This window comes from Natator depressus, chromosome 7 (assembly GCF_965152275.1).
Source record: "Natator depressus isolate rNatDep1 chromosome 7, rNatDep2.hap1, whole genome shotgun sequence".
NCBI lineage: Eukaryota > Metazoa > Chordata > Testudines > Cheloniidae > Natator > Natator depressus.
The window spans coordinates 61,804,334-61,826,825 of NC_134240.1; the positions used below are offsets into that span (position 1 = coordinate 61,804,334).

The window sequence follows — 22,492 nt, forward strand, 5'->3', positions numbered from 1 at the left end:
AGGCTACCGGCTGGGAAGGACAGCTGCATGGAGTGGGATTGGCTGGGGAGCAGTTGGCATCTGGGCAGGAGTGTTGTCATCGCTGGTGAATCTGTAGTTGGTTTGCATGGCTGTCATGGCTTGCGGTGGATGGGAAATATAACCCATCTGAAAGCCTAGATGTGTAACTGACTCATCAGTTCACTTCAGTTTTATGTGAATTAAAGCAGGAGTTTGAAAACTGATTACGGGGCAGAGAGGAAAGCAGGTTTTGCTGTATGCAGCTGTCAGATCGTTCTTCAAAGAAGCATTGATAAATGTCAGGAGCCAGTAACCCCCAGATCTCTGTTTTAAACATTGTTTTCTGCATCTGAGAGATTCTGCTGCAATAACCAGCTGTATTTGCAGCAGGGCTGACACTGCCCTGATCCTCATCAAAGGAGAATAGAGGCCTTTTCACCTGTTGTTCTGGTTTTTTTTTTTTTTTAAAGAAACCTGATATTTGCTGAATGAGTCACTCAGATAAAACTGTCAAAAGCAAAGCTTTCCAAACCACAGTGTAACTGTATACGCATTCCAAATAAATGAAGTTTCCACATTAAAGTGACACTGTATATATTTTTCATAGTACCCCTAATAACTGTACTTCATTGCTCTATGAGGGTATTAAAACACACACAATGCAGAATTACACAAGAATGTCCGGTTCTTTGAAAAACAAGAACACCCTACGTAACCAAATATATTCAACAAACCAAGAAACAGACACAGGGCTAGAGTAGTTGCACAATGCAGACTGCAGCAATCTCAGGATTTGATGGACAATCAGAAGGTGTGAGATCCAAGCTGTAGTGGGCCAGCTCAGCCTCTTCCAGGGAGAAGTCCACAAGAGAAGAGAGAAAATTCCCTAAGGTTCCACTTGCAGAGTTTCCTGTCAGTGTGGGGGAGTCATCTCAACCTCATAGATCCTAGTGATTCATAGGAAAGAAACTCCCTTCCACCTCTGAATTCTTGTGTGGTTTTCTGTGACGTCACAGCACTGGTACTGGCTGGGTCTCCCTGCAGCTGCTGAGCAGCAGGCACAGGAAGGAGACAGAGAAAGTAAATACAATTTAATGCAGAAATCTGGGCAAGCTGCTGTGGATGGTGCCAAGGAGCATGTGGCGACTCCCCAGCTCCACTCCTGAAACTCCATGAAGTCACAGTGAAGGGGCTTCTATAAGGTGTTGGGACAGTGCCAAAGCAGAAACACTGCCAGCAAAAGAACTACCCATGGAAATACCCCCAGGTGAGTACATGGAGGGTTGTTCCAGGCCCACGTTAACCAGGGGTGAGTCAATTTGTTTGACATTTCAAATCCACAAGAACTCTGTGGGTTTGCAAGCTTTGGTTCAAACGCAAATGTGATGAGGTTTGCTTTCAGCTAAGGAGAGGCTGGAAAAGGAATGGAAAATGGGAGAGAGGAAAAATATCCCTGGGGGGAAATGGAACAGACAATGGACAGAGTACCAAGAAAATACAGCATGAGAGTTTAAAAAAACAAAAAAAAAAAAAAGAAAAAGAGAGAGAGGGGAGGAGAGAGTCTCTGATTTGTGAAAGATGTAAGTAGTGCACTTATAGCTTCCAAGGCATCCACTCAGGCCAGCCTAGCATTTGATAGATTTTTCTCTCCTTAATATAGAGCATAAATGCTGTCATTTACAGAGAAATTCATTCCGCCCTCCCTTTTTGAATTGACTCTCCCTTGGGGGAGCAGGGGTGGGAAATGGGGAAGCTGTGGGTTTAAATTGTAGAAAAACCAAACATTCACACGCACACAAAAGTGGCACATTCTCAAACTCCATGAGAGGAGAGCCACCCATCTCTAATAGCAGCTAAAGCAAACTGCACCTGACCAAGAGTTAGGGTTGTTGCAGGGTTCTCCTCAGCCAGGATTACTGTGAAATATGGAATCAATCCCAGAAGGGCAGTGGATACAAATGGAGACTCAACAGGTGACAATTAGTTCACTGCTTCTTCTTGGAGACAGGCCCAAACCACAAATTGGGATCTAGATTTTGACCTCCCAAAGATCAGGATTATTCAGATCAAGGTTAGGGTTAAGATAGTTTGAGAGAGAGAGAGGAGCCAGATGTGAAATTCAGAGCCAGATTCAGGTTCAGATTATGAGATCCCCTGTCCACAAAATTTGGGAGGGGGGTAGGCTTTGGTACTAGAATTTTGGTTCAGATTCATTTAATCTTTTTGCTTCCTTTAACACTCTGCGACACTTCATATTTTTTAGTCACTATTGATCTTTTTTCTTCCCCCCCATATTATAAGAGCTCACACAGGTTTGTCTTGTCTCGCAATTCAACATCTAGGTTGTGTAGCTGTTTCAGGAACCCTCGGTTTGGTGAAACGGCTCGGTGCTGGACGATACGTTGGACAGCATCAGTCAGTGAGAAGTGATGGTAGATCATAAGGTAAGCCAGCACCAAGGTGGCGGATCTGCTTTTACCAAGGACACAGTGAACTAAGATCTTTCCTGAAAAAGAGAAATGAAGATGAATTGTGCTGCTCCAGTCTGCTCAGAAGTGTCACAATGGGTCTTGGGCTGCTCAGCATATTGATAATGGACTACCCTAGCTTTAACCTCTTGGACACTGCTTTGAATACATCCTGGGTCAATGACCAAAAACCATTCTAATGTGATAGTTATTCATCCTCCAATATATGAAATAGGTCGGGGTCTCAGGCTAGTTAATTCTGGACAGGTATCTCCTGCTCAAAATGCAGCACTATTATGTGGCATTGTTGGCAGTCTTGGCAGAGAAGCCAAGTACTCATTGGGTCACAGAGACTAGTCAATGCTCTGAAATCCAGAGGTGTTCGCTCAATAAAGGCACTGAGGAATATTGGAGGGGTATTGTGGGAGAAGCTTGTAGGGCTGCTGCTGCTGCCTGTGCACTACGTTTCCTGTGGATAACTAGAGGTCAGTGCTCAACATATGATGCCTCTCATGGGTGTTAAAATAAGTATGGCACTCAAGATGCAACTGGGTCACACAGGTTCTTATACTGGCCTTACAGGGCCAGTACCTATTGTGTTTCACCATAGCTAGTGCAATCTTGCAGCATGCAAGAAGATGCCTACTAAATAGAGGGGGTCAGACTTCAGAGTCCACAAGATATTAGGTATCTCTGAGGTAGATTCCCTCCTGATTCACATCATCTTCTATGGAGCATGGCCCCTGAGGCAGAAAATCCTCTTGGGGGCAGGGGAGGCAGTACTGGCAGAAAGTAGCCCCAACCACCTTCCCTTAACTGGCCTAGAAGGAGCTATCATGCCCCAAACTAAGCTTGTGGTGGTTGGGGAATTGGGTGTGTCTAGGGTTGCAGTGAGGTGTGTTTATTCAGCACGTCCCTACTGAAGCCTCTGTCAGAATCTACAACTGCCTTCCCTGGTGGATCCTTTCGAGGGAGGTCGTGGTGGGGGAGGAGGGGAAACATTGCCTGCCTTCTCCTTTGGGATGAATCTGCTCTGAAGTGCAGCTCCACTGTTGGCTCTTGGAGGTGCAGTGGATGCTAGCTGGGGTGAATCTAGCCCTCTAAGTAGTACAGTGATCCATTCCATAAGTGAACAGTAATTACTGGTGGTGCTGGCCTGTGTCCTGATGGATTTATAACAGAAGGAAACAGCATGACCCTGGACCTTGTCAATGGCTCATTGACACATCTCTCTGTGATAGCTGGTATCACAAAATCACCTTATTGCAACATCTGCTCTTGGCTGTTTTGTAGCCAGAGAAGGAATGGTTCATGTGCACTTGCATTCTGATGAATCAACGCAGAACACTGGTGCCATCATATCCCGGCTGTTATATATTAACCACTCTCTAAACTACAACATCATCCTCCGTAGGCCTTTTTCCTTCTGTTCAAAAAAAGGGATGCTGGTCTAGTGATTAAAAGGGGGCCCATGTGGAGCCTGGATGCCTAGCTTTGTCACTGACTTGCTGTGTGACTTTGTGTGTGTTACTTAACCTTTTGGTGTCCCATTTTCCTCCCATTTCTAAAGGGAGACAGCCCATCAGGGCCCTGCTGGCCCAGATGAAAGGAGCTGCAGGGCTGTAGTAGGCCAGTTCGAGGCAGGGACCAGAGGGATGAGGAAAGGTGCACCTCTCTGGCCACAGGAAGTTGAGGGATAACCCAGAGTTTTTGGTTCTGGCTGCATTGTGCATAGCTGGGTTTCCAGGGGAGAGAGGACATGAGAACCTTAACCGTGAGGTAAGGGTGAAGCTCAAGGGTCCAGTTAGGAAGAAGCCCAGGGAACAAGTGGCAACTAATTGGATTGAGCAATATGTGATGGCTCTTTAGTGGGTTCCTGGGCTGGAAACCCAGAGTAATGGGGGGCCTGGGTTCCCCTACTGGCTACAGGTAATATGATGTAAACCCCAAGAAAGGGATGGAGCTTATTTGGGAGCTTGAACAAAGGGCTGAATTTAAAGGGTCCAGAGCCAGGGCTGAAGACCCTACTGAGGGCAAAATAGACCATTTATTGGACTCTTTAATACCCTAGAAGGGATTCATTCAGACTTTGTGACTTGGCCAGAAGGCCAAACCATTCAAGACACAGCAAGGCTGGCCTGGGGCGGGGGGGGGGGGGGGGCAAGAAAAGGACTGTGATACCACACTCTGCCACTTGGAGGTGCTCCAGAGGTGAGTGTGCTGTGGTAGTCTGCCTCCCAGAGGTGTTGGGTAATGTTTGTATGGCACCTGATGATCCTGGGATAAAAGTACTACATAAGCACAGAGTATTCTCAAGAGAGGCACTTACCGTTCAGAGCACTCAGTGCTTTATTAATGTACTCTGAGGCAGGGTAGAAATGCACACGCAGGTTAAAATCAGTTGAATCTTCTGCAGCTATTCCACAATAATGGATTTCCTGGCCATAGAAAGCTTGGTCTCCTTTACTTTCCCATGCGGAATGTGCAGCATTCAGTACATGGGTGATGCCAAGTTTCCTCAGTTCTTCCTTGTCATGTGCAATCAAGCTACGAAGAATTAGGTATTAAAGGTCACAAGAAAAAGTATTAAATGAAAGAGTCTGATGTGGTCAAGTCTCTGATGCCCCAGTTGACTCTGAATATCACTGAGCAGTTCAGAGCCTGTTACACTTGGAGATCTGTTGTTTGCATGGCATAACACCAAGCATGAGACAGAAAGTTGTGATTTCTAGTCTGATGATCACATAGGAGCTGCACATAGCAAATATGCAATTGCATGTAAATATGGAAAGAGATTTCATCTCTATGAAAATAACCTCCTCTCTCTCTGTGTGAAAGTCCCTATGAGTTTTAATGAGAATTAAAAGCCCGATCCTGAGAGATGCAAAGCTGCCTCCAGTCCCACTGAAGTCAAGGGGTTTTGTTGGCCCTGAGCGCATGACAATGGGTTCAGCATCTCCCAAGATTGAAAGGACATAGTCAAGCTTTTCGTTTAGTCTGCAGCCATTCTGCCTCGATCTGTAATAATTTCAGAATGCATTTTTGCAGGGGACTAGGGGTGTTAGCCCACAGAACCTGGCTAAATTCCAATGGTTAATTACATTCTGCCTGCTTAAAATTCAACAGCTAGATTCATTTGTGAAGGGCATTCTTTGTGTTTTGCCCTGAACTGTTGTGCAGCATTCCTTTGCACTGTTCAAGGGCTTTTGCTTTCCACCCCAAAGGGCACTGCATTTAATTATGGGTGATGCATGTACATCAATGTAATAGTCAGTTTGTTGAGCACTTAGGATTCTCTGTGATGAACAGTAGCATACAGCAGGCAGTCATTAGTATTCTGCTTTAAAGGAGAGAGGTTAGGGTTGTTTGCACAGTATGAGATAAGAAATTTGGTAGCTAGCTTTCAAGATGAAAAAAGACTTTATTAGCAAAATATAGTCTTAACTCTAGCTTGTTCATTCATTTCTGCTTGCCAAGCAGCCTCCTGAAGTGATTATACAGGGCTAATTCTCAGGAAACAGGCCATCAAAACTAAATCTATGATAGCGCTACGGACTACTGTACCGTATGGCACAGTTCTGATGCTAATTAATCTCCACTGACACAGGCTTGCTCAGAAAGGGCCTGATCCAAAGCCTATTGAACTCAATGGAAAGACTTCTATTGACTCCACCCCCTATTTCTTTCCCTTCCCCTCCAGTAGTTGATGCTTGTGCAAATGGTCCCACTGATTTCAACAGAGGGGGAAAATCCTGTCTGCAGTTTTTGATAAATTCCTGTTAAACCCTGTAGTTTTTCTTTTTACTAACTTCAATTTTTAAATAACTCTGTGCTCTTCTTCAATATTCAAGATCTGCTGCCTGGTTGAGCTGCTCAGCCCTTTCGGCCGTTGAATCTTTGCAGAGCATACACAGACACTGTTCTCAACTGTGACTGGAAACCAGGGATTTTTAAAAAATGCTTTTGAAAGAATACAGATTTCCCTGACATTATTAAACCCTTCAACAAAATAAATGCATTTTAAAATAAAAATGCAATGAAGATGGCCATCAATTGTGGCATGTCGCCAGCATGACAAGGCCTCCGTTACACCATTGCAGGATCACTAACCTCAAATCCAACAGGTTTGGAAAGCAGATTAGAACTCATGATTTGCACTTGCAGAATTTGAAATGTAAAGTATTGTTTCAATTTTTAAAACATATGTTCTTGTTTCCCCGCCACATGCTTGCTCATTATTTTATGCTCTGTTTGTTTATTGCTAAGACTTCCAGTTTTCAAAATATAATCACAGGGAAATGTGGCTAAAGAATCAGTAGTAGCTCCTTCCTTCTCTTATGGTAATTATGATTATTATCTCCAAATATTTAAGCCTGTTGATGGTGCAGGGGGACCTGTTTGATATAAAAACAGGGTTCTAGACTTGCACAGTTGGCAAAATTAATGTTTCTTTATGCATCAGAAAGAAGCAAATACAGGGTGAAATCCTAGCCACCCTGCACAAAATTCATGTCAAAGGGCTTTGTGCAGGTGACCGCTGTAGGGCTGGAATGATATCCTTGTCTCCCAGTTGTTCAGCCCCTAATGACACTTCTCTATTACGATTCCAGATCAGGAAGCCCTCCAAGCATGGAATGTTTATCAACTCCAGTGGGAGTTCTGCATGCAAAGGGCTTTCTGGTTAGGGCCTAATTTATCCACCTTTGAAACTTAAATGCCTTGATCTAGCAAATATTAAGCATGGGAGTAGGCCCACTGGGACTAAGCATGAAGTTAAGCACATACTTAAATACTTAATAAGCAGTAAACACTTATGTTTCCTTTTCTGGATTTCTGCGGCCAACAGTGCAGATTGTATAGTTACTTTAAAGCCATCATGCAAAGAAGTCAGTCTGTGTATTTAAATAAGATAAGAAATTTTACAATTAGGGAAGAGTTGAGAAGCAGCACAGAAAGTGTTAGGAAGGTTAGAGTCTTCTGGGAGAGCTGTAGGACAGAGTTAAATTGGGCTTATAAGAAAAATTTCATCTATCTTAAGGCCTTGATTCAGCAAAGCCATTAAGCACATGTATAACTTTAAGCACATTCTTACATCTTACTGACTTCAATTGTATTTAAGAGCATACCTAAAGTTAAGCATGTGCTTAAGTGCTTTGCTGAGTCAAGGTCTAAGAATGGAATAGCTACCACAGCTCCAAAATAGAGCAAAAATATTCCAAAAATAATTTTGTACTAAGGGTGCTTGGAGGTCCAGGTGGCCTAATGATTGGTGTGTCCAACTTCCAACCCTTTGTTTCCTTGGTCAAGATGCCTCAGTCTTTCAGACAGTGGGCGGTAGGTGTCCCAGACCCTCCCACTTAATCAGGTCCCAGCTGAGGGCCCTGTGTGAGTTGACTCCTGAACAGGGGGCATTCCAAGGAGGGAGTCTAAATCCACTACCCTGGCCTACTTTAGGGTTGCCAGGTGTCCGGTTTTCGGACCCTGGTGGCTCCAGTCAGCACTGCCGACCAGGCCGTTAAAAGTCTGGTCGGCGGTGCTGAGAGTCTAAGGTGGGTTAGTCACTACCTGTCCTGCCACTGCGCTGTGCCCCGGAAGCAGCCAGCAGGCCCAGTTCCTAGGTGGGGGGCCCCACCCCGAGCACCAGCTCTGCACTCCCATTGGCCAGGAACTGCGGTCAATGGGAGCTGGGGGGGCGATGCCTGTGGGTGAGAGCAGCGCGCGGCGCCTCCTTGGAACCCCCGCCTAGGAGCTGGACCTGCTGCTGGGATACAGTGCGGAGCCAGGACAGGCAGGTAGCCTGCCTTAGCCCTGCTGCACTGCTGACCAGGAGCCGCCCGAGGTAAGCCCATGCCCTAACCCTGAGCCCCCTCTAACCCGGAGCCCCGTCCTGCATCCAAACCCCTCATCCCTGGCCCCACCCCAGAGCCTGCACCCCCAGCCAGAGCCCTCACCCCCCTGCACCCCAACCTCCTGCCCCAACCCTGAGCCCCCCCAACCCAGAGCCCCCTCCTGCACCCCAAACCCCTCATCCCCAGCTCAGAGCCTGCACCCCAACTCCCTGCCTCAACCCACAGCCCCGTCCTGTACTCCAAATCCCTCGGCCCTACCCCCCAGTTTGTAGCCACCTCCTGCACCCCAAATCCCTCATCCCTGGCCCCATCCCAGAGCCCGCACCCCCAGCTAAGAGCCAATATCCCCTCCCAACCCCTTGCCTCAACCCTCAACCTCCTCCCACATTCCGTATCCCTCGGCTTCAGCCTGGAGCCCCGTCCTGGACTCCAAGCCCCTCATCCCCAGAGCCCACGCCCCCAGCCAGAGCCCCCTCCCGCACCCTGAGCCCCTCATGTCTGGCCTCACCCTGGAGCCTGTACCCCCAGTTAGAGCCCTCACCCCTCCTGCACCTCAACTCCCTGCCCGAGCCCAGTGAAAGTGAGTGAGGGTGGGGAACAGCAAGCCACTGAGGGAGGGGGAATGTAGTGTGCGGGGCCTCAGGGAAGGGACATGACTAGGGTGTTCGGTTTTGTGCAATTAGAAAGTTGGCAATCCTAGGCTACTTCATACCAGTGTCTCTTTAGTTTGGGGCATGGCCCATATAGTTCAATTTGTTGGGATGGCTTGCCTCCCTTGGCACACTCTCGTGGATCTTGGGCTGCATCCTGATGCGGTCCCAGGCTCCTTCAGGTGGGGCAGCCGTAAGTTTGGTAAAGCCAAACCCCACAATGTCTCTGGGGTGCAGTTACCCAGTTACTGGAGGCTCCTAGCTCTTCTCTGCAATCTCCCTTGGCTGAGAGACAGAACATGCTCCATAGTGGCTGACTTGGCCTGCAGGCTAGTGATCCTTCCTTTCAGGTGGGGCTGTAGCTAGCTCCTGCTTCTTCACCAGTCAGCCCTGAATTGAGCCAGGCTCTCTCCTTTTCTACCCCCTCCAGGCCTGGCATTGGCTGCAGGTATAACAGAGTAGGCTTAGCTGGGCCCAAAGGCCATCCTTAATCCCTGCCATGCTGGCAGGCAGTTTCTCTGCTTCATCACAGACTTATTAACCAAAAGTAATGGCTCCAGTTTAATTTAAAAATGGTTATATTTGTGAGCAAAAAAATCCAGCTGAAGATCAGTTTGCTCTAAAAACAAATTTTAAAATGTTACATTTTTTCAATGTGAAAATATCCATTTCATGGAAATCTGGTGAAAAATCAAACATGACTCATGAAATGAGAAATATTCTATACCAAATTTAGAGAGCTCGGTGCCTCAGTTATGTGCACAACTTGAGAATGTACTGTTTGGCGCATTTGTAAAATCCATTAATAAAAGAATTGTAATAATTAAATGTAAAATAATAGAGAAAAATATTGCACACGGGAATTCTTTTCTAACTGTATTCCTTGGTATGGTAAGTACTTTCTTTAGTGTGTAATGCACACTCCAGTTCTAATCTAAAAGTCAATTTTAAGACTCTTAGTCGTTTAACAGATATCACCAAGTAAAATAGTGAGACAGTTTACATGGATAGTCATAAAGAATGGCTCAGTTTCAAATAACACTTACATATCACCTATATACAGGTTAGGCCACACTTCATCCACATGATTTAATTCCATCCTGCAGCTGTCCAAAACACGCTCCAGCTCTTTGACAGAAGGAGTGGCGGATGGGAAATGCTGATGGTTCGGAAGGTTCTGACCATCTTCAGACATTGACCCTTAAGCTAAATCAAAACATAACTAATCTGAGACCCGGTCAGGTACGGTTGCTGAGGAATTGATAGTGGAGCTCCTGCTGAACTATGTTTTCTTTGCTGACACTTGAGGTTTCCAAGCAGCTGGATCTCTTTAAATATGGCATGCCTTATTCCAGCCCCTCTGATTCACTTGGCACCATGTCATGGCTGAAATGGAAACTTTAACTGACAGCACAAAATTGTGCAATAAACAAGGGTTAATCACAATATCGCACTGCATGCCCGAAGTGAAGGATGTTACTGCAGCTCAGAGGAGCAGCCTGAGCTCTCTGCAAAAGAACTGTCATTCTACTCCAGCACTGTTCTTCTATTAGTGGTAGTCAACTAAAAACAGGGAGACCGTTCGTTTTAGAGAAAGCTCCAAAATAAACAAACTTCAATAAGCTTCCACTGCAGATTTACATGACTCTATCTAGGCTAAATACAATTAAGAAGGACTAGTCACCACTATGCTTACAAGTTTCTATATCACTAACAACAAAATAATAATTAATGATTATAATGAGCTTTGCTGAAACTGAAGTAACCAAAGCCAGGAATGAGACCCACCCCATCTCATTACCCAGATGGAAACCCAGGAAACTCAGAGAACTTCCAGCCCATTACCTGTGTTTCTGACCCCGTCTCTCATGGCTGGTAAAGTTTAACAAAGCACAGCTTGCTCCCATCATGATAACTGAGATCAGCCATGCCTCCTTCCAGGAACTTCCAAAGTCCCTAAAGACCATGGGTCTCTAGCCAGTCCTGAACTTAACCACTGTATACAATGGGAAAAATGCTTTGGCCAGCACAAGGAAAGCAGCCTGCATCTCACCAGCTCTTGTCTAATGCAGGAGCCAACCTAACCTCCTTCATTGTGGGATCCTATATAGCCAGGGTCCCCATCAACAGGGCAACCATACGGGGACTGTTTATTAGAGTTTTGTGTGGGATGATGAGAATTTCCCTGTATATACTCTTTATATAGGATCTGACTGTTCCCTTTAGCATAGCCCTACTTGTGGGAGGGGCTTAGCTGATAAATGTATGCTTTGTATTCTTCTCTCCAAGCACACCCTGGGGCAGTAAGAAGTGGGTACTTAAATAAAAGAAAGGAAATAAGGAAAGAAAGAACAGATTGGGGCAGGGCTGGGCAGAGAACATGAGTGGGTTTGTATGACAGGATTGCTTTTGATGGTGGCAGCAGCACTCAGCAGTCGTGGAGATCCCTTATGGTTTAGGTCTTAAGGCTCATGCTTCAGGGTATCACCTGGTCACCTGCGGGAGTCAGGAAGGGATTTTCCATACACTCCTGATTCCCCATGTTGGATTTTTGTTTTTTGATCTTTTTCCTCTGAAGCAGCGGAGATGGCCATGGCTGGAGATGGGACACTGGACAGGGAGGGTCAGAGCTCGGAGATGGCACCAAGCATTATTTCTCTTGGGTGCTTAACTGGCTATTTCTTGCTCATATGCTCAGGATCTAACTGATCATCATATGTGGGGTTGGGAAGGAATTTCCCCCCGGCTCAGATTGGTACCTCCTATTCTTTGTCTGTGCATATAATAGTTTAATCTCCAGTGGGCTGTAACACTTTGATATCATTTTGGTTATTGGATTTAGTGTGCGGGTAGCCTGTGATATACATGAGCTCAGGCTAGATGATCTGGTGGGCCCTTCTGGCCTTAAACTCTGTGACTCTAAGTGCTGGGGCAGGGAGTGCGGTGTGCCCATTAACATTAGTGGAGAGGAGGTTGTCAGCACCTCATAGGATTGGGCCTTGTGTATAAAATATCAGAAGTGCCTAAGGGTCAGGTTTTTCGAGATATTTAGGTACCTAAAGATGCAAATAGGCAACTACCAAGATTTTCAAAAGCACCTGGACACCTAACTCCCATTGAAATCAATGGGAGTTAAGTGCTTTTGAAAACCCCAGTAGGTACCTAGGAACTTTTCAAAATGTTCCTAACTGACTTAAGAGCTCCCCAATCATTTAGGTTTCAGAGTAGCAGCCGTGTTAGTCTGAATCCGTAAAAAGAAAAGGAGTACTTGTGGCACCTTAGAGACTAACAAATTTATTAGAGCATAAGCTTTCGTGAGCTACAGCTCACTTCATCGGATGCATGCAGTGGAAAATATAGTGGGGAGATTTTATATACACAGAGAACATGAAACAATGAGTGTTACCATACAGACTGTAACAAGAGTGATCAGGTAAGGTGAGCTATTATCAGCAGGAGAGCGGGGCGGGGGAACCTTTTGTAGTGATAATCAAGGTGGGCCATTTCCAGCAGTTGACAAGAACAGTAGGAGGGGAAATAAATAAGGGGAAATAGTTTTACTTTATGTAATGACCCATCCACTCCCAGTCTTTATTCAAGCCTAAGTTAATGGTGTCCAGTTTGCAAATTAATTCCAATTCAGCAGTCTCTCGTTGGAGTCTGTTTTTGAAGTTTTTTTGTTGGAGAATTGCGACTTTTAGGTCTGAAACTGAGTGACCAGGGAGGTTGAAGCGTTCTCCAACTGGTTTTTGAATGTTATAATTCTTGATGTCTGATTTGTGTCCATTTATTCTTTTACGTAGAGACTTCCAGTTTGGCCAATGTACATGGCAGAGGGGCATTGCTGGCACATGATGGCATATATCACATTGGTAGATGCGCAAGTGAACGAGCCTCTGATAGTGTGGCTGATGTGATTAGGCCCCATGATGGTGTCCCCTGAATAAATATGTGGACACAGTTGGCAACAGGCTTTGTTGCAAGGATAGGTTCCTGGGTTAGTGGTTCTGTTGTGTGGTGTGTGGTGGTTGGTAAGTATTTGCTTCAGGTTGGGGGGCTGTCTGTAAGCAAGGACTGGCCTGTCTCCCAAGCTCTGTGAGAATGATGGGTCATCTTCAGGATAGGTTGTAGATCCTTGATGATACATTGGAGAGGTTTAGTTGGGGGCTGAAGGTGATGGCTAGTGGCGTTCTGTTGTTTTCTTTGTTGGGCCTGTAGTAGGTAACTTCTGGGTACTCTTCTGGCTCTGTCAATCTGTTTCTTCACTTCAGCAGGTGGGTATTGTAGTTGTAAGAATGCTTGATAGAGATCTTGTAGGTATTTGTCTCTGTCTGAGGGGCTGGAGCAAATGCGGTTGGATCGTAGAGCTTGCCTGTAGACAATGGATTGTGTGGTGTGGTCTGGGTGAAAGCTGGAGGCATGTACATAAGTATAGCGGTCAGTAGGTTTCCGGTATAGGGTGGTGGTTATGTGACCATCGCTTATTAGCACCGTAGTGTCCAGGAAGTGGATCTCTTGTGTGGACTGGTCCAGGCTGAGGTTGATGGTGGGATGGAAATTGTTGAAATCATGGTGGAATTCCTCAAGGGCTTCTTTTCCATGGGTCCAGATGATGAAGATGTCATCAATATAGCACAAGTAGAGTAGGGGCCTTAGGGGACAAGAGCTGAGGAAGCGTTCTAAGTCAGCCATAAAAATGTTGGCATACTGTGGGGCCATGCGCATACCCATAGCAGTGCCGCTGATTTGAAGGTATACATTCTTTTAAAAACGGTACCCAGTATGAACAAAGTACAAGCTGTGGTGCAGTATACTTGGTATATATGGTCTTGTTCATTTGCCTGCTAATTTGGAAAATTCAGTCACTTGCAATTACAGGTCTTCCAGTTATTAGAGGAAAATGGTGAGTGTAAACTAGTAATGTAGTATTACCTCCTGGCCTTTGAGTATTCATGACTGGTAGTGAGGAAGTTTGTTCTCTTCCGGTAGGTTGCAGCAAGGTGTTTTCTCTCTCTAAAATAATATGGGTCTGATTCTATCACCCTTACTCATGTAGAGTGGTGCCTTATTCCACAAGAAGTGCCATTACAATAAATAAAGCTACTCCTGGGGTAAGGTAATACTCAGTGTCAGTAAGTATGGGGCCCTTTATGAGCAAATAGTAAATGCAGAAAGTGCTGACTCTGCACATAAAAATAATGATTTCTAACTGACCAGCTCTTCTGGCAGGAGAACATCATTGTGTTATTTCTGGTATGGATGCCAGTCCAGCTCAACTTCACTTTGTACTTCTCTCATCTACACTACTCAGGAAACAGTACTCGCCAGGACAGTAAATATTAATTTATAACAGGAACAGCTTCTGCAGCTGTGACTTCATGGGACAGATGTTAGGGAGCATGCAAAGCATTATCCTGACAGGGAATTCCATTAATCTCACTCATGTGAGTAATTTTGTCCAGCCGAAAGCCATTAAGATACACTATTCCCTTCACATATATTTTATATTTTTGATGCCTTCTCTTCCAGATTCTTAAAGCCTGAATTCTATTGTAATGTGAATGAGTTATAAATTATGATGAAACACTGACTCATAGAAATCCCCATTAACCCAAATGGAGAACTTCAAGGCAAACAAATTTCCCCCCGCTCCTTTGTGATGTATAAAAGTTGGCTTAAGGCAGTTGCTGCTTTTCAAAACATTTTCCACTTCTATTTTTTTTTTAACTTTAGAATGTCCCCCCTTGTATTCCATGGAGCTCTTTGGCCAGATTTTGGAGAACCTGAATAGTCATGTCACAAAGCTGTGATCTGTGCTCACACCCCGATTCAGCAAAGCAATTGAGCTCATGTTGAAACAAGGCCTGGGTTTAAGCATATGTGTAGTGCTGGGTTGAATCAGGATCCAAGCCGGCTCTGTCTACACTACCCCACAGTTCAGAATATGGAGGTGTGAATAGCAGAATGCACCAAAGACTTTGCAAATCGCCTGCAGCAAAAATAGGGAACTGATCAGTCCTGATATTTCAAATGGAAAAAAACAAGGAGAAACGTGTTTACTTAATCTGGTGGGGGAAAGTTATTATAAGGTCATTTAGTCAATAAATCACTCTGAAGTAACAAAGGACAAAAGCAGATTTAGCTTTGTTTCACAGTTCACCGGAAGGTAACTGGCTAATTTCCAGATAGATCAGTAATGCCAAATTTGAATACCTTTATATTAAAAGTGGTATAGTTTGTAGCTAAAAGTGTGATTTTTTTTTAAACCAATTGTATCGAATGTAATATGAACACATTTACTTTGATTTAAACCTGGTTTGTATCAGTTTATCTTAACTAATGATTTAAATGAACTTAATTCCTTATTAGGCTACATTGTTGTAACCAGGTTTAAATCAAACTGAGTCTCTTTCTTCCAGTTTAACGAAATTGGTTTTTAAACTGATTTAAAGTTGAATCACTGAAGCTTCACACATAGACAAGGCTAGGGTTAAGGTGCCATGGACACTTGGGAGCACGCCCAGGAATGGTCTCAAGCAGCTGGGAAGCAAGACAAGAATTCGTTTTAGCAAAGAGTCTTAACCTTACACCCCTTCCCTGCTACCAGTTCCAGTCCTGACCCTTGGATAAAGAACCAGAGAGAGGGAGGTGGCCTGTGCTCGGGGCTCAAGCTGGAGATCAGGAAAGAACCGAAATGAAATTAGGTTTCAAATGGTGGGGAATGTGTTCTAGCAAGGGGGGAGAGGTTCTAGTGCATGCCTGACTGGGCTGTGGTCTGTTTTTGTTGGTGGAGGGGAGCAGCAGCTAAGAAGGGCCTGGGAAGGGGTGGGGAGGAAGGGAAAAGGGAAATGCTAACATCAAGTATACTCATCATCAGTGCTTCTAGAGCTGTGTGGATTAATGGTATTAACACAGGAGGGGGAGTTGGAAACTTCTGAGTTCTGGTTAAATTGGGCAAGTAGCTTAAACTTATGGGATGCTCCACTCATTGCTAGGCTGGCGCCTCTGCCTGGCCACCCTGTCGATTAGCTCGCAAGGTCTATGCCCCTTCCTATGGTTGCATATCATCACTCTGTGTCTCTCTCTGGTCCGCAGCACCTCTCTTGCTCCAGGAACCACACCGTCCTCTTCATGACTTGGCCTTCTGGCCAGGTCATTCAATGTGCCCCCTTTTCAGGGTGTAGTCCTTCAAAGTCAGTCACTCCCACAGTGACCCAGGCAGTCTTCCAGTTCACTGCCCCACCAGTGCCACTTCCCCAGTGATGGATTGGGGAGCTTGGGCCTGCCCTCTAGTCTGGGTTCCAGCCCAGGGACCCTACAACATGCTGCCAAGGTCTGTACAGTGTTCAACCTTGCTGCTTACTCCCTGGGCTACTTCCTACCCCAGCACTCCTCTCTCTCTGGGGTTTGCTGGCCTTTCTACTCTCTCCTCCCAGGGAGTAACCGTGGGCTACTTGTCTCTATAGCTCCCAACAACACCTCTCTTCTCTCAGGGAATGACTGTAGACTACCTCACTGCAACCTCCTTCCTGCTATCAGCTCCCTGGCTTTATAGAAGCCTCGCCTTTTCCCACACAGGGGAGCTTCCCCTAATTAGGACTTTCCTCTCAGCCTTCAGCTTAATAGGTTAATTGGCCCTTCTGGTCTCCATTAGCCCCCATTAGCCCCTTCAGAGTGAACACCCCATCACACTCACTACCTCCATTAACCCTAACCCCTTCAGAGTGAGCACCCCATCACACTCACTACCTCAGTTTTCCCATCTTTAAAATGGGCATGAGGATTAATGAGTTAATGCTTGCAAAACATTCTGAAGATATAACACCTATTGAAAGATGTAATTTCCTGCATACTGTTCTCCTCAAACTGTATACACAAGGGTTTGCTGGAAGAGCCACCAAGCTGGCTATGCCCAAGTCATCACTCGGACAGCTATTTAGTTGCCTGCATGAGATGGTAGTCTTAGGACAATTTCAGGAAGTTGGTGAGACAGTGTGGGGAAAGCTCGCACTGATGCTGTTTGTTCTGCTGATAGTTCACTTGAGGCAATCCAAGTATCTTGCAAGAGCAATAGTGAATGCTGAATGTTACTGAAATTTACATGCATGTATTGGGTGGACTTCTGAGAAGCTTCCATCGTCACTGAAACTGGGAAGCACAATGAGACAACTGTAGCCATGGGCCCATATACACTGCAGTTGTAGCCAAGTCAAGGGACCAGGTTACAACACACTCCCAGTTTTTAATGTAGATGGGACCACAACTATATTGCACAAGGAAATAAAATCCTTGGGCATGTCCAAGGCATTAGCACAGCTCAAGGACAGCCCAGCCCATCTAGACTACACAATGGAACCATATTGTAACCACACTGGGGACAGATATATGATGACTCAGTTGTGCTCCTAGTGTAGATGAGGCATAAGATAGAAAGAGCTGTGCTCTTCTTAGAGGGCCTGAGGTATCCCCAAAAAATCACTTAAATTATTATTTATTACTATTAGTTTGGTTTCTGGTATGTATTTTTATTTGTTGTCAATGTGTATTGCTAGTAGATACATTTAATAAGTGCAATGATTCTGAAGACCAAATCTTCATGAGAACATTCCTAGACATTTAAAAAGTGACTTAAAGATATTTTGGATCTATTCACTGATCAACAGCCTCTTGTTTGTCGTAGCTGAATGTCCAAATTTCGCAGCTGTTTCAGAAACCCTCGATTGGGTGAAATCCATCGATGTTCCTTCACTGCTTCGATGGCTTTGACTAACGGGAGGTGATGATTTATCATGAGGTATGCCAACACCAAAGAAGCTGACCTGCTTATTCCAACCGCACAGTGCACCAAAATTTTAGCTGGTAAGAGAAAATGAAAGCAAGTTATGGCCATGGAAGATCAGCAATATGTCAGATTAAGTTTAAATTAAAGGGGAGAAAAAATCCCCGAGACTCTGAACAGAGTAGTTAGGTTAACAAGTTTGATTTTTAACCCTGGTATATACATCCTATGAACTGCTAATAATCTGGAGTCCTGCTCACAAAAGTAATACTTATTCATACTTGATATCTCTTTTTGATAAGATTACAAGTTTGGTTGAAAAAGGTAATAGTGTTGATGTAAAATACTTAGATTTCTGCAAGGTGTTTGACTTGGTATCACATGGCATTTTGATTTAAAAAAACCCAAGAATGATATAAAATTAACCTGGCACCCATTAAATGGATTAAAACTGGCTTCTGCTAGCTCTCAAAATGTAATTGTAAGTGGGGAATTGTCACTGTGTGGGTGTGTTTTCAGTGGAGTCCCACAGGCATCTGTTGTTTGCCATATTGCTATTTAACATTTTTTATCCATGACCTGGAAGAAAACATAAAATCATCACTGATAAAGTTTGCAGATTACACAAAAATTGGAGTGGTAAATAATGAAGAGGACAGGTCACTGATTTAGAGCGATCTTGATCGCTTTGTAAATTGGGGCTTAAGCAAACAGCATGCATTTTATTATGGCTAAATGTAAATATATACATCTAGGAACAAAGAATGTAGGCCATGCTTACTTGAAATCAATGGTGGCTACCCCTATAAATAAGGGTAGTAGGATTGGGCCTGGATGGATGGAGAAAACACAAATTAATAATAAGATAAATAAGAGGTTTATTGCCACCAGCTGAGGATCTGCCCTTTGTGGGCCGTTGTTAATTGTTATTCTGTTGCGGTAGTGCCTGGGGACCCAGCCCATTTATTCTAGGCACTGTACAAAGAGGTTATTCACTAGATTTTGTACAATGCATTGAAGGTTTCTGTAGTGTGGAGTGTTATCCTTCATGGCCCAATCCTGCAGCCCTTAGTCATGCTGGAGAATTTCTTAGCAATGAATGAGAGTTCTCACAGGAGTAAGGGCTATCGGATAAGGCTGTCTGTCTTTTTACACATTTGTGTTGATTTAAAAATGCATTTTTACAATATATAACAGCACACTGAGACAACAGACCAGCTAAGGCTGAATGCAAGCATGACTAGTAAAAATAAATAAGCAAAACACAGGGGCGGCACACAATGCACAATCAACCTGTGGAACTTATTGTCAGGGGATGTTGTGAAGGCCAAAACTATAACCAGATTAAAAAAAGAACTAGATAAGTTCATAGAGGATAAATCCATCAATGGCTATTAGCCAAGATAGTCAGGGATGCAACCCCATGGTCTGGGTGTCCCTAGCCTCTGACTGCCACAAGCTGGGAGTGGACAACAGGGAATAGATCGCTCTATGATTGCCTGTTCTGTTCATTCCCTCTGAAGCACCTGGCATTTGCCACTGTCTGAAGCCAGGATACTGGGATAGATGGACCATTGGTCTGACCCACTATGGCTGTTCTTATTCCTCTTGGACCATGTCTATGAGCTTTTCATACAGAAAATGAATACATCAGGCCAAAACACCCGTCAGGGATGGTCCAGACAATATTTAGTCCTGCCGTGAGTGCAGGGAACTGAACTAGATGACCTCTCAAGGTCCTTCCTGTCCTAGGATTCTATGAAATCACATTACAGAATAATAGATTTAAAACAGGGCTATCTTTGTAAATGTCGTTTAGCTATGCATCCTTACACTTTCCCCCTCTTTTCCTCTTTCTTGTCCTACCCTCATATGTTCTTTCTATATCCTGTAGCATTGCTTCTTTGCTCTCATCAGGATTCATGGTGTCAGTAATTCATATACATTTTAAATATTCATTTTTCCTCTTCTAGATTCAGCTTTTCTTCCCAGCTATTTTCACCTTGATTTTTGTCTCCTTTCTTTTCTACCCCAATCTCTCCTCGCTCTTTCTATTGTGAGTTTGGTCTTTTTTTCTCCCCTCCACTTCTCTGCATCCTCCCTTGATTCTTCTGAGATACTGGGGCTTGGAAGGAAGAAGTGCTAAGCACCGGTTGCGCTCACGCTCCAAAGAGTGGGTAGTGAGTGCTCCACAGAGTGAGCAGGTGACCATGAGTTAGTGGGTATCACCCTCCAGATGTGGTTGAGTTGACCAAACTTGTGGGACCAACCAGGCAGAATAGCATGTAATCTAAAAGCAAACTGAATGGCAATGATTTCATACCTCCTGGTGTGTTCAAGGCTTTATGTATAAACTCTGCTGCAGAGAAAAAGTATTGGCTTATGTCGAAGTCTGGAAGGTCATAGGCTGGTACGCCATAGTAATCAATGGTAGTGCCATAAAAGTCTTGGCCTCCTTGGCATAACATTGTGCCATGGGCAGCATTTAAAACATGGGTAATGCCCATCTTCCATAAACCAAATCTGTTGTGAGCTGTAACTCTAAGGAAAAGACAAACATAAACATGTAAATTTGCAGAGATATTTACAAAGCCGGAAATCTTTTGTGGTTGCATTTTCTAGGGCAGAAATTAAGGCATTGTTTCTCCTGACTACACAACAAATAACTACCCAATCATAATTCTATCCAGAATAGATTTCAAGGACTGCACTGTTCAAACCATCATCAAACCATCACTGCCTCAGTGCAATATTCATAAGCCATGCTCACAATAAACAGGAGCACCAGAATTGTAGCAGTCTGAAAGAGGCAAAAAGTACTGTAGTGCTCTTAAATTCTACCAAACCAGTCCATAAAGTTATACTTACAGGTCTCCTAAGAAGAGGTTAGGCCATACTTCATCAGTGTGGTTACAAGAAGATTGCCCAGTATTCAAAAGCTGCTCTATGTCTTTAATTGTAGGGACTTCAGCTGTACATGTCTCAGAACCTACAGGGTCCTTTGCGAGCAACACATCCCCTTCAGCCATTGTCATTAAGACAGAAACTTTGCTCTCGGAAATCTGAGAAATTGAACCAATGCTGCCTTGTTTACTTGAATTTTGCCAACATTCCCAGCTGTCATTTTTCATTCGTGGAGACTAGTGGCAACAGGTGCTGATCAGCAGCATGGTAATATCCCGTTTAACATACTGTAAAAGAAACGCAGTAGCCCTATCGTCTGAGACAGCCATTAAATGATCAACAGCACAAAAAAGCAAAGGCTAATCAGTGCAATTATCATTTAAAGTAGGGAACATATTTTAAGCCACAGTGAGCCAAAGAAGAGTATATTTGTCTTTTGTGATTTGTCTGATCTCCCCATCTGGAGCACCACTTCCCTCCCGGCTGTCTTGTTCTCCTCTCTCACAACAGAATGAGGCCCCTGTCAGGTGCCAGAAACCCCTTCCTCCCAGTGGGCTGCTGGTCTCATTCTCCCCACCATCCCTACCTTCTTGTACAGCCCCTCTCTGGATACACTGACATTTTTTCCCATACCAGAGTTCAGCTTCTGATACAACCCACCTTCCCCTGCTGGTTGTCAGCCTAAAAGACTTACTTGTCAGGCACTGACAGCAGGGGTAAATGGGTTGTATTGGGATGGCAGGTCAGAGGTCGAGGTCAGGTGAGTCTGGAAGATCACTGCTAGCATGATTCTTAACCTGCTATGCTCTCAGCAGCCACAAACGCTCTCCCCCCTAACCCCCCCAATCCTAGTAAGTTTACCAGGACCCAGGCACTCGAACACCCAAGAATTAGCCACTTAAATATTAACATTAAAAAGACCAACCTTGAACAGTGCTCATCTCGTTTAATTTTTTCAACTAAAATTATTTAGTTGAAAAATGCATCCCAGATGCAACCAAAATTGTCCTGCCCCTTCCACAGAGGTAGCGATGTCATAGCCTTGAGCCGGGGACTTCAAACTTGTGTGCACATGCTAGCTCCCTGCCTGCAATATTCCCATCTCCCAAGACAGACCTGCCATTATGCACTATGAAATCACAAACATAGCAGCTGCCATTAAAGACATGTAGCCCTATATTAAGTGGTTAAAAAGCCTGGTGAAGAACAAACCTTCCAGACAGTCACATTAATAATTTTCCCCAAGATACGCAGAGGCTATTTCAAGCGTAACTGCTAAAAAGCCATACACACAGCTCAAGAGGTTCCAATGACATGGTAAGCATAAGGATGACTGTTGTGTGGATTATGATGTCACTAGATATTACCCATGCTCTCGTGCTTTGGAGTGGCTCACTGAATGAACTACTGACTTTCCATCTCTGGGGAAAAATCTGAGTCTAAATGTGTCATGTTTCATATTCTTTTAGTTATAAGTATAGTTTATCAGTAAATCATATCTGCCATAGGATTATATGACCAGCATTTTTGTTGAAGAGAGGACCAGGGATAAACTGGGATACAAAGTTGCATAGGTGAAATTTACCAGTCCTGGGTTATATTCTCATCAGGATGTATGGAGATAACTCCCACTGGGCTAGAATATAATCTTACAATCTCCTCTGAATCAGGGGCAGTGACTGCTCATAAACATGTGCAGTCCTTGGCATGTGGCCTTGCAAAAGTCAATGTGTCTCTCGAACAGAATTTTGTCTAAATATAATGGCACAAAGCCTGAACTCCTTATTCAGCTACAGAACTTTCATTGATTTCCATGACAACTTTGCTTGAGTAAGAACCGAA

The 22,492-nt window shown here is 44.4% G+C and overlaps 2 protein-coding genes and 1 long non-coding RNA gene across 3 annotated transcripts; 1 reads left to right on the forward strand and 2 right to left on the reverse strand.

Moving 5' to 3' along the window:
* The first annotated feature begins 533 nt into the window (after nt 1-533).
* LOC141991593 (uncharacterized) lies at nt 534-17,764 on the forward strand. Its single transcript, XR_012640394.1, has 3 exons — nt 534-1,267; nt 2,343-2,444; nt 17,648-17,764. It is a non-coding gene; the product is annotated as an uncharacterized LOC141991593 (long non-coding RNA).
* LOC141991592 (dual specificity protein phosphatase 26-like) lies at nt 2,295-10,162 on the reverse strand. Its single transcript, XM_074959930.1, has 3 exons — nt 10,014-10,162; nt 4,798-5,015; nt 2,295-2,506 (listed from the first exon to the last, which is right to left on the reverse strand). Exons 1-3 carry the CDS (start codon nt 10,160-10,162, stop codon nt 2,295-2,297), a joined length of 579 nt encoding a protein of 192 aa, XP_074816031.1.
* LOC141991591 (dual specificity protein phosphatase 13A-like) lies at nt 17,624-20,781 on the reverse strand. The gene is made up of 3 exons (XM_074959929.1): nt 20,615-20,781; nt 20,070-20,287; nt 17,624-17,823 (listed from the first exon to the last, which is right to left on the reverse strand). Exons 1-3 carry the CDS (start codon nt 20,779-20,781, stop codon nt 17,624-17,626), a joined length of 585 nt encoding a protein of 194 aa, XP_074816030.1.
* Between the last annotated feature and the right edge of the window lie 1,711 nt (nt 20,782-22,492).